Below are 11,735 nucleotides of genomic sequence, written 5' to 3' on the forward strand. Positions count from 1 at the left end.
AGGCTGCAACTTGGAAGGGTCCCCAGGTGCCTTAGTGCTGGGTTAGTCAGTAAAATAACCACGCATTTCAATTTCAGTATTTTCTCATGCTTTCTGGGTGTTTTGAAGAGCTCTAATCGGTATTTGGATGTGATATTAAACAATTATCTCGATCTATTCAGTTGCTGTTGGAGGAAGGCCATTCTGAGATCCCACCACATGTTCAAGGCTGACCACCCCCAGGGGACAGCTTGAGGTAATTGAAAATGCGATCTTGGTCTTGAATCAAAGCCGTAGCATCGGGATAGACCCTTTGCCAGGCATTGAGGATCACACTTCCACCCGGAATCTCATCGACGGATGGGAACTTGCGTTCCCATCGAATGAGGTGGAGCACGGCATCTGCTTCCTCCGTGGTATCATTTTGCATAACATCCGCATAGGGATAACTTCCAGTCATGATCAAGTAGAAGATTGACGCTAGACCGAACAAATCCTGGTACACTGGAGAGATAGTCCACTCTGGATCGAAGAATCCGGGCGTATGGCCACAAGCATGCTTTTTGTCTCCTATGCCTGAAAACCCAAAATCACACAATAGAAGGTTCAGATCATTGTTTGAGTCAGCATGCACAAGCATATTGTAAGGACTCATATCGAAGTGATGGACATTATGTTTGTGAATGAACTCGATCGCCTCTACAGCCTGCGAGCGCCATTTCAAGCGCAAACTCATATCCATGTCCTTTCCATGATTCTTCATGTATCCATGAAGATCGCCATGACTTGCCTCTTCAAGGAGGAATCCACGATGTACCTCAGCAATACCCAGGCATCTGAGGTTGGATTGTTAGCTCTGCTGTGTGACTGCAACTCATACGTACCGTACTATTCTAGGGTGTTCTCCCAGTATCTCAAAAATTTGCCTTTCCTTCTCAAACTTCTCTTTGGAAGTATGAACCTCCTGTGCTTCCCAGCTTCCTTCAAGCTGATCGATATTTATAAGCCACCATGGATAATAAGGATACTTCATCACGACACCGGGTTTTACTCTAGCGAGATTTTGAGCGATTCTGGGAAATCCGGGATCATACTCCAAGGACCAACGCGCTGTACCAAGTTTGCCGGGGATTTGGAGAAGGTGCTCGAAGGAGGAAATGGGGACTTTCGGCAATAGCTTGAAACTTGTTAGCTTACTTCAGGGTTGATGAGCTTTTGTTGGTTCTGTCGTAGGCTTTCTACCTCGGGTTCATGATGCTCATCAGAAAGTGAAATATCCATTCTGTTCCCTGGATTTCAAGATAAAGATAGTCTCAAAAGTATTGAGTAGAATGGGAAGCGTGCACCCCAAGCCCAGAAGGCGGAACAAGCTGTATAGCAAGCGTTTGGAAATCGAAAGAGTGCGACGGAGTGTACAGCCGAAATGGTTTTATCTCAGCCATCAGGACAGGATGGTAGATTTACGCAGACGCTTGGAACTCATGTTAATCCATGTTCGAGCGATTCCAAATCAAAAACCTGGAAAGACTATAAGAGAGACCTTAAGAGACCAGGTGCGGTGTCAGAGATTTTCACGAGGCCACATTCATCCGATTCTATTCGTTTGTACGCAAGCTTGGGCCTTCTCGTCTCGGGCTTCACCGCAGTTCGAATCGAAACAGTATAAATACCCCAGTAGTATAGGTCTTGGATTGGATACATGGATGACAAAACGAGCCATCCCTGTCGCTTTCCGCGGATATCTCCAGTTCCGTTACTTTCTGAAATTCTCTATAGGATGTGGAGTCTAAGGACATGTAGCGATTGCGACGTCTAACCCAGCCGTATGAGTTTCTCTGCGTCGGAGAAGATAGAAACAGGTCGCTGAAGATAATGCATTTGTGATTTTCAAATGGCCCACATATAAAAATCCGCATATGGAGAGAAACATATTTCGAGTCATTTTCTTACGCAATTTGAAATGGGAGATAACTTCAGGGAATGAACGGATTCTCTCAAATGCCCAAAGCTACCCAAGGAGTGATGAGATCATAGAGACAAATCTCATATGATGCGAGAAGAAAGAGAAACGGTTGCAAGGTTGGATTTTTTTCTACCCAAGGGTATTCCAAGACAAAATGCCTGTAATATTATCGCTTCTAGCATTTATTTTTATCATCCATAATGTTGATGTAAAAACTTGAAATCGTCTCAAGTTTAGTTTCCCCACTATGTTTAGTGCGTGTTCTTACCGTGTGCTCCAATTTCGGTTAGACTGATTGTCCCACGTTAGACCTTAACGCAAAGATGGATTATCATTAATCTCCGATCCTCATCTATCACCAAGCAAGGAAAACACCAAGATGAACCATATTCACCAATACGGCGTCTTTAGCGCCCTAATGCATGGCTTTTCCTCCGACGGCGCCAAATTATCAGATATTCTCTCATCCTGCGACCATGGCTTGGGCACCGTATGCTCACTTAATGGCGAAATTATTATTGTCGACGGCGAAGCCTACCACTTCACCCCAGACAACAAACTGCACAGACTCAACGCAGATGATCGCATGCCCATGGTGGTCGCTACAGATTTCAAACCCACTCTATCCAAAGAGCTCTCCACCTTGAGCATGGATCAATTGACACAAGCAATGCACCCGTTCTTCCCCACCAAGCAAAACAACTTTATAGCCATCCGCGTCGACGGGAACTTCCGTTCCATTACTTACCGTATCGCTGGGCCTCAGCTCCGACCTAAAGAGCCGCTGCTGGAGCTCGCTAAGCGGCAAATTTTGAAATCGTACGAGAATATCGCGGGTACGCTTTTCGGCTTCTACTCACCGCCGTATATGAACGGCATTGCGGTTGCCGGGTTCCATTTACATTTTTTGTCCCACGATCGCACGGCAGGTGGGCATGTGATGGAATTTGAAGGTGAAAATGTCGTCCTGAAGGCGGCTGTTAATACGCAGGTTCATCTTCAGTTTCCGGATTCTGATGCATTTAATGAGGAGGCTATTCTACCGGAGAGTGCGAGGGATTTGCATTTGGCCGAGTAAGCTAGCTTTCATCTTAATTACAAGCATACAGAGGCACTGCATTGGCGCTTTTCACAATTATCAAGGGTCAAGTGAAGCGGGGTTGAAGAGGGGGCCAGAGAATTTACCCGCCACGCGGTTCTCCCGGTCGGCGAATACAAACAATTATGTGTTTAGAACATTTAAATCAATGTTGAAGTGTCTGCCGAACCTCAGGCTTTTCATACACGATCTAGATGATTCGCATAATAACGTCAGCAGCACAATTTTTTTTACTCGCATTAACAATGCAGCCCCACGACAATAGAAAGACCGTTGTATTTGACGCTCATCGCGTTTCAAGAGTCTACATATATCCTCGACCCTTCTCTAATCCTAGTCGGTCACAGGTAACTTCACTTGAAGCTGCACTCAGCTATGCGCTGTCTTCCAGGGCACTAGGCCTCTGGTATTCTTAATCACCGGCCACATCTCTGTGCAATACAATCCCATAGAAAAAAGGATATTACATGGTAAATGGATCTGGTAAGGAAGATCATACTGAGATGTTGTATTAGCATGGACAATGTCCAACATGTAAGTAAAGGGAGAAAAGATTAAAGCATACCCAAAGTCGAAGTTTGTTCTTCCAAAGGTATAACCAGTTTCCTCTGCAGCGGGTGCGAGGCTGTAGATATGAGACTGAGGAGCAGTAGACTCACTGAAAAGAGCCTCCAAATGCCAGAGCTATGGATTCAAATTTTAGTCAATAACGAGTGGCATAGAAGGCTTCTGCTCGGAACTTACCCCTGGCCATATGTACCAAAACCATGCCAGATTCCAGCTCTTCACACTTGCGAGGCGGGGGCACAACCTCCGAGTGCAGAATTGATGAGACTTATTAGCATTGCCACAAGGGGCGCGTTTTGAGACGACGCAACCGCAGCGATAAAGCAACCTAAGCCATAAATGCCTTGTTGTACGAAATGTTAGCCTACGTCATGAAGTGGAGTCAGATGGTCAGACGTACAGTAATAATATAAAATATCTATAGTTAACTGAGATTGGAACGGAATGGCTGGTACTGTGAGCACCATGTAGAACGTTGTGAAATGAAGTGCTGATAATGTGATTCGGAAGAAAGTGGAAATGACTTTTCCGATGGAATAAGCGCTTCTAGAATGTCCTGAATGCGACGCCTCTCTAAAGAAGACAAGCTCTAGACAAAGAAGTTAGCTAAAAGAGATTTATTTTTCATGGGCTGAAAGCAAAGCGATATGCACTTACTTTCGTTTCCAGACGTTTGAACACCTGCTGGTCCGGCGGCACATCCTGAAGAATAAAATCAGTAACAAATTTGGAATTTCAACTGGGCTTCATTACCTATTGCCAGACAGCAAAGGATTCCTTGTTCTCCAAGTATTCGATAGCTTGCAGCACTTGAAAGTCGCTCGAACGGGGATTTGTAAAGACCTTGAAACAAGTGACCCTTAAATTCGTAGTTGGATAGCCCGATCAAAAGGCCAATGATAGAGCTAGACAACATTTCGAGCAAGAAGCTGGCAGGATGTCTGGTTTGTTGCAACATACCTCGCAGTAAGTTGAGATAAACTTGAACATGCCAGGGTGCCCTTTGCTGCTTGATAAAATAAATAGAAGCCGATGCATTTTCAACTACATCTGATTCGCTGGGTAGAGAATTCGTACTTGCATTGAAGACTTTGGAGCTATTGGGAGACAAGAGTAGGTTCATTATCATATCAGCTGGATTGTAGGTCTTTGATAGATCTTTCCCAGGTCCTGCGATCCGTTGGTACGCGTCTGTTGCCCTGTCAAGGTATACCTGCTTTCCCGAATCCAAGAGCCTAAGCTGGTCAAAGGCCTCAAAGATCTCAACGCGTGGCTGATGAACAACGCAGATAACCGCCATACCCCGTTGAGTCAACGCCTTCAAGGACATAATGAGGAAGAGTGCTGTTGTAGTATCCAAGCCCGACGTGGGTTCATCGAGAATCAACATGCTAGGTGCGGCCGCTAGCTCGAGACCGACATTGACCCGTTTTCGCTGCCCTCTAGATATCTGCCTGTTATCCGGGCTGCCCACCAGGTGGTGCTGAACATGGGCAAGACCACGTGATATCATTAGGCTGTCCACGTATTCTTCGATTTCATGCTTATTCCATACTCCGCCGAGTCGGATACGAGCTGAATGCATGATGTTTTCCCTCACGGTCAAATGATACAGAAGAATATCATCTTGTGGCACAAATCCAATTAAGTCTCTTAATCTAAGTATTCCAGTGTCAGTTAATATGGTACGAGCCAACGAAGATCCATATTATCATACTGGGCAGGCTTTGCGACACGGCCATTGACAAGGACGTGCCCGGTGGTGGGCCTCGCCCGTCCGGAGATATATTCATCAGAGTAGCTGTCAAAGAAAGCACGATGGATTAGATGTTGTCATTCCTCTTGCCGGCAACGCATTGCAACTCACATTTCCCTGATCCAGAGAATCCCATGACGCCAAGAAAGGAGGCGGGCTGTATCCTCCCACTTTGCTCAAATAGAATCATGCTATCCGAGTTTCTGGGCCGCATGCTTATGTTTTGGTAGCTAATCTCAACACGTTCTGTATTGAGCAAAAATGTGTTGCTCAGAAACTGCTGACTTGTAGAGTTTTGATACTGGCTGGGTAAAACCCCATCGTCAATTCGCTCCCCTTCGAAGTTCAAGTCTTTCCTCTGTTTGGAAAACGAGATTAATCTCAAGCCTTTTCGAATGGCTGGCAGGCTCCAGCGAGCGAAATAAATTCCAAGGGCTGCTATGATGACATCAAGGAGGATTATACACAGAAATCCAATCATATAGATTTGCTGAGAACTACCCTCCGGACAGATGGAGAGAGCGATACATGGAGAGAGCGATACATGGAGTGGGCTGAACGCTGCCTAGTGGGCAAAAATGACCCTTGGGACATATTATTTGACTCTTCCCACCAGAGGGACAGTATGAGCCCGAATCACAAATTGCTGGCTCATAATCACCTTGTGGACGATCGCAGATATTGTGTGCTTCTTGGAGTCGCGTTGCGAAGCACTCAAGCGTGGGAGGACAGTACTCCGGTGGAAAGGATGCATTGTTATTTGGACCTGGAGCCATAATTAGTCATAGTGAAGAAATTGTTTGATATTCGGGCTATACAGTAGAAGCCATCAAGACATAATAGGGTAGAACATAATATGAGCGACTGTTTACCAGAGAGACAGGTTGTATTCGACATTGCCCAGGTGAGTTGGTGCAAGTCTGCCAATCAAAGAAGATTAGACGCAGAGTACTCTGCCATAGCTCCTGGTAAATGACACAGCACGGTTCTGCTCACCCGAACCGGTACTTTCATTGACCCACATTGGAATAAGCTTCACCCCTGCGATCTTACATTAGTCGTAAACCTTGGAAGTATTCAAGAACCTTGGAAGGGAGCGTAGCGCTGTGTAATCAGAATACACATCTCAATCCAGCATGAAGCTTTGCTGCCAATAACAACCAGAAACTATGGGCTAGGCATAGAGATACCTATGGGGGTCAGATCAACTGGGTAGAGAGGTATAGGATTGTGTATCCTGAAATAATATCTCCCGCCGCTGTAAATACGGTAACATACTTATTTTATCATGATAGTTTTTCAGATGCATTTATTGATTCATTCATCCATTCATTTCCTCTTTTGGTCGTCATTTTGTCCGGCTACCAAGTAGCAGAAGGTGGAGTCATATGCAGGGGATGAATAGTTGTAAAACCTAGTAAAATATAAACCATGTTTTCAGTATAGAGTATTTTGACGTCGGGAAGATTTTGTTTTCACTTGTGGGTCTATTCACCGCATTTTCAATAGCTTCTCGTCTTCAGCTGAGGCGCATGTCCCGCGTGAAGATGTATCCACTCGAGCAAAATAGTGGAGTATGCAGTCAAACATACCGAATTAGTCGGAATACTCCGTCTAGGTATGGCTCCCGAGGTCTTCTTTAGTGTTATTGCCCCAAGTTCTTGAATCTATTAGCTATTAAGGACTTGTCCAACCTCTACTCCGCATATTTAATTCTCTTTCGCTCTTCTATAGCTTCGAATATCAAATTCCAACTAAAATTGTTTCATTTTTGTTACAAGCAAGATATGACGGATCTTCCTACCTTTGAGCCCTACATGCTCACCCCCTTCGATCATTCTACTTCACCAATCCATCTGACGCCTCTTTTTATCTTTCACCCCAACAACCCTTCAAATCCCACAGCTATCCTTGAAACAGGGGTCCATCGTCTTATAGCCCTACTCCCATTTCTAGCTGGAAATGTCACTCCTTCAAGCCGATTGCAAGGCAAGGAAAATGTATTGGAAGCGGCACCGCCAACACGGGAATTTCTCCAACTGTATCCTATGTTTAGAGTGAAACATCATTGCAAACCGGTTCAGTCAATTAACGAAGTTGGAGCCCATGAAGATGCATCCCCCAAACGCTTCGCCCCAATTCCGTACGAATTGGCCGGAGAAGACGTGAGTCCCATTTTCCGAGTGCAAGCCAATGTCATGCTAGACGGTATAATTCTTGCCTTAGTGTACACCATATGGTATTGGATGCTGTTGGCTCTATTAGCACACTATACTCTCTTGCAGCATGTTGTCAAAATCCAGGGGTATCTGTCAATCGACTCACAACCAACCGTTTGAAGGAAGAACAACGGCGGCAGTTAATCTTTGATGCTTCTTCTTCCATCAGCACGGAAGATGTCACCCATGAAGATAACTCTGCTCATGACTGGGAGCCCAATGGGGACATGGCTTCCCAACCTTCCGTCTGTGACAGGATCTTACTAGACGATCGCAAAGTTGGCGGACTTAAGGAGTCATGCGTTGGTATACTTAAGAATCAGCCAAACTGGAAGAGAATCAACCTTTCACGCACTAGTGTTTTTATAGCTGCTCTTTGGCTTAGCCTGCTTCGTGCGCGAATTTCGTCTTCCAGCGGCTCGCCCTCAAAAGAGTCTTGTCTCGTGATAGTCAACGACTGCCGCTCAAGGCTTGATCGAAAGCTGCCCGCGTCATATATGGGTAATGCCTTGGTCGTCAAGGAAGTCTATGCTTCGATCGAGGCAGTTCTTTCTTCAATGGGCCCTTCCGAGGATCGTGCTTCTAGGGCAGATCACCTTGGTCCTCGTGATATTTTACTTCTTGCCAACCTTGCAGCCGCTATCCAAAGTGGCACCCTGTCAGTCACAAATGAATATATCTGCAGCACTCTCGCAGGCTTTGTTCAACAAGATGATTGGACTCCTAACCCCTGCCTCGGAGACCTCATGGTCAGTGTGATTCGGCCTTTCGATATCCATGGAATTGATTTCGGGCCTTCGCTGGGGCCACTGAAAGATATAGACATGCTAGAGAGCCGATTCCCCAGCGCTGAATGGGTTGTGCCGCCATTTGAGAGGGCTAACCAGAAACTCTGGGAACTTATATTGTCATTGGATCCAGCAGTCATTGAAAAGATGAGGAATGACGATGTCATGAAATGCTTGGGGCTTAGCCAAGTCGTGGTGGCAAAGCTCTGATCTAATCACTGCATATGCAGAAGTCAGGTCTATGTACCGGGTAGCCATGGATTTTTGTGACCATTTTAGTTTCAGATATCGCCAATTCTTCCCTTGCTCCAGCTGCGTGTTCAGATAATTCTACCCTTTCAAAACAAATGAGACTCAAGTATCAATAGCCTTAAAGTCTCCAGGTTTAATTGCAAATTCATAAGATTGTCGTAAGTTAAAAGTCCTCAAAGAAGGCCCAGCATATGCCAGTGTGCATAATTTAGTTATCTTCAAATGCTCCTCAGCAGGCTACCATCCTCTAAGATCCACACCACAGGCAAGAATTTAGATGAAAAACTCGTAGTTTTGTATTTTGCCTGTAGCCCCTATGGTTCTCACTCAGATCAAATAAATTTAGACTGCCCCCGAGCTGTAGCTCTTACTCTGTATTTCCGGGGTATGAATTTGTAAAGAATGATCGTTCATTGAGATAATTTGAACCAATTATTCTTATGTAACATGGTCTGAGCATCTCAAAGGTTAACAGCTATTTACAGGTTCACTTCTAGCACCACTCCAGTTTGCCTGAAGTTGAAGGCAAATGTCTCAGCGTGTCCTTGAAATATTTGGACATGAATGCCATGACCGATTCCCTGACCACTGCATCCGTTATCTTCTCGGTCATTGGACCTAGTTCCGCAACCATTTTTGCGTCCCAATCTCCGAAAAGCTGAGGCAAGTTGATCTCGTCGAAGATAGCCTTCACCTTCAAAACATTGACGGGGTCTTTCTTGCCATAGTTCTCAATGAGGACCATTCTCTGGTTGTCATCACAACGAGCCATGGCTTCAATCGCTGGCCAGGCGCATTTGTGGTCTTGAATATCCGTGCCAATCTTTCCAGTGACGTTAGGGTCACCATAGACGTCCAGAAAGTCATCTCTGGCCTGAAAGACGTATCCCATTTTCATCGAAATATCATAAATTTCCGCGAGTCTCTCGGGGGTTGCAAGTCCAAGATAGAACAACGGGATTGTAAGCGGAAGATACATCGTGTAGTAAGCCGTTTTCTTCGCAGTGATGAACCCATATTGTTTCCAGATGAACTCCTCCAGGCTACCCGTGGAGGCCAAAGCATCACAGTGCTGCCCAAGTTCAGTTTGAAGGCATGCTTCCGCGAAAAGCTCCGTCAGCTCTAGATATGAAGGATGATCACGAAAGCCGTTCTTAATGATCACGTAAATGCTAGACCTTAGCAGACAACCGTCGTTCACGGCATCCATCCCAATCGACTCTCGACGGTACCAGCACGGCTTTCCACGTCTAGTTGAGGATCCATCCATGATATCATCCCAAATCAGGTATGCGGCATTCAATAATTCGACAAGGGATCCGAGCTTCCCCAGGTCGTCGGCTTCAGCTGGGGAAAGAGAATGGCCTCGAAGTATCCAGGCTGTATCGATGACAGTTCGACCACGTAAGAGGTTGCCGCCTTGAGTATTGGCGTCGATGCACTTTTGTTAAAAGAGATAAAATCAGTCCTGATGAAAGCACAACGACCCATCTTCTGTTCTCACTCACATCTGCAATTTTTTGGTTTGCTTTGGGTGCAAGGCCCATAGCCTCCAAATTATCAAATACCAGTTGAGGGACGCGCGTCATCGCAGATTGCATGATCTGCGGCGAAGTAACGGTCGGTGAGACAACCATTTTGAATTAACTGAGGATAAACAGGGGACTTTTTCCAATACAGGACAAATGGTTTTGATGCGTGAAAGGTGTGTTTGACACTGACAGGTGCAGATCGGTTTATTTAAGGATTTCAAATTTCACGGCATAGCACTTGAATAACACAGGTTCAGCACGAGTGGGTATATCGATGTAATCGAACCTGAGATCTAAGTTGCCACATCCTATCGGTACTATCAACCAGGATTAGCTCCGAAAACATTTTGCTCCATGTGGGAATTTCCCGGTCAAACACTATAATCAATAGTGCCCTCATGTGTGTACATGCCTTTTGTGGCGCGGAGGCTTGTACATGTGGGCTATCATAATTCTCTCGATTTTTATTTAGCTTTGACTCTTACTTATCCCTGGTCTGCATGTTTTAGTTATATTCCTACCAGCTTTCGCTTTATTAGATTCTCACCGTCTTTCAAAGGTTGAAGTATGACTTCAAAGTCTTTCCAAGGTTATAGATCGGACTTTTACAAGTTTCTGATATTGAAATATAGTACGTGCATGCTCCAATCGAGCTACTCTAGTGACACGTCGCACAACAGCTAGAGTTTTGACAGATCCACGTGTAAAACCCTGGACTTGGAGTCCCCTTCAGGTTCAGAGTGAGACACCCGGATCTAGCTCTAGATCAACAGCAATCTCGGTACTAGTATTTGGTATCCGAAGGATCATGATGTTTCTTATTTTCCTTAGGTCTTGAAAATGTTCATTAAGTCAAGATGATACATCTATACGAAGAAGATCTGCAAAATGAGCTCAGAATGAGCTCAGAAAATGTCTTTCCTCACTCTCTGATGAAAATGCTTTTTTACCCAATGCATGTGGTGTCTTTCACTAGGGTAATTTATGCATCAGTGGCTTAACCTTGGAAGGTGTAGTTCGTGTTAGGGAAAATAAGTGGGAACTTTGTTTACTATCTGATCCACTCTGTCATTTATTATACCCACATAGATGATTCATGCGACATCTGGACCCGCTTAACTATCGGAAATTCGGGATTTTGAATAGAGTTGAAATAGAGATGATCGGCAATCTTAGTCGAAACTAGAATCGAGTGGCTTGATGCTGAAAGATACGAGACGTAATGCGCAGCTGTGATTCGATGTTTCAAGCCGTCATAAGTCACCGCTATTTTCGCCTTCTGGAAAGTAAAAGTTCAATGGTTTCATGTCAGGGGAAGAAAGGCGCCAAGAAAACATCATGTCGACAAGGAGGGAAAAGAAAGAAGAAGAAACAGAACATTTGAAAGCAAAAAAGGAAAGTTGGGCCTCAGTCTTTCTTCAAACTGTACGCAGTACCCTGTCAAGCTTCTTTGCACAGTAAAAATACCAAAGTTCAGATATCGGAGCCCCTGTCTTAGACAAGAAAGACTTTTTGTATCTTATCTTCAGTTGAGCCTCTTGCAAGAATGAACTTCAAGAATGAAGGGATGGTAAATTTCC

General features: G+C 45.0%; 5 protein-coding genes across 5 annotated transcripts; 2 read left to right on the forward strand and 3 right to left on the reverse strand.

The window, feature by feature from the left end:
• Window positions 1-202: 202 nt before the first annotated feature.
• N7483_007389 (kinase-like domain-containing protein) lies at window positions 203-1,012 on the reverse strand (the record flags this gene model as incomplete). The annotated part of the gene is made up of 2 exons (XM_057090826.1): window positions 203-815; window positions 864-1,012. 2 exons carry the CDS (start codon window positions 1,010-1,012, stop codon window positions 203-205), a joined length of 762 nt encoding a protein of 253 aa, XP_056945567.1.
• A 1,309-nt stretch (window positions 1,013-2,321) lies between these two features.
• N7483_007390 (uncharacterized protein) lies at window positions 2,322-3,020 on the forward strand (the record flags this gene model as incomplete). The annotated part of the gene is made up of 1 exon (XM_057090827.1): window positions 2,322-3,020. The coding sequence occupies one exon, from the start codon at window positions 2,322-2,324 to the stop codon at window positions 3,018-3,020; it is 699 nt and encodes a 232-aa protein (XP_056945568.1).
• Window positions 3,021-3,453: 433 nt separating this feature from the next.
• On the reverse strand, window positions 3,454-5,193 carry N7483_007391 (ABC transporter; the record flags this gene model as incomplete). Its single annotated transcript, XM_057090828.1, has 5 exons — window positions 3,454-3,472; window positions 3,607-3,725; window positions 4,266-4,310; window positions 4,569-4,609; window positions 4,686-5,193. 5 exons carry the CDS (start codon window positions 5,191-5,193, stop codon window positions 3,454-3,456), a joined length of 732 nt encoding a protein of 243 aa, XP_056945569.1.
• A 1,958-nt stretch (window positions 5,194-7,151) lies between these two features.
• On the forward strand, window positions 7,152-8,581 carry N7483_007392 (uncharacterized protein; the record flags this gene model as incomplete). Its single annotated transcript, XM_057090829.1, has 2 exons — window positions 7,152-7,572; window positions 7,650-8,581. The coding sequence occupies 2 exons, from the start codon at window positions 7,152-7,154 to the stop codon at window positions 8,579-8,581; spliced, it is 1,353 nt and encodes a 450-aa protein (XP_056945570.1).
• Window positions 8,582-9,116: 535 nt separating this feature from the next.
• Window positions 9,117-10,260, reverse strand: N7483_007393 (FPP/GGPP synthase family protein; the record flags this gene model as incomplete). Its single annotated transcript, XM_057090830.1, has 2 exons — window positions 9,117-10,064; window positions 10,132-10,260. 2 exons carry the CDS (start codon window positions 10,258-10,260, stop codon window positions 9,117-9,119), a joined length of 1,077 nt encoding a protein of 358 aa, XP_056945571.1.
• Window positions 10,261-11,735: the final 1,475 nt, after the last annotated feature.

This window comes from Penicillium malachiteum (genome assembly GCF_028827825.1).
Source record: "Penicillium malachiteum strain IBT 17515 chromosome Unknown utg000003l:1.0-4950554.0:1.0-4952489.0, whole genome shotgun sequence".
Classification (NCBI taxonomy): Eukaryota; Fungi; Ascomycota; class Eurotiomycetes; order Eurotiales; family Aspergillaceae; genus Penicillium; species Penicillium malachiteum.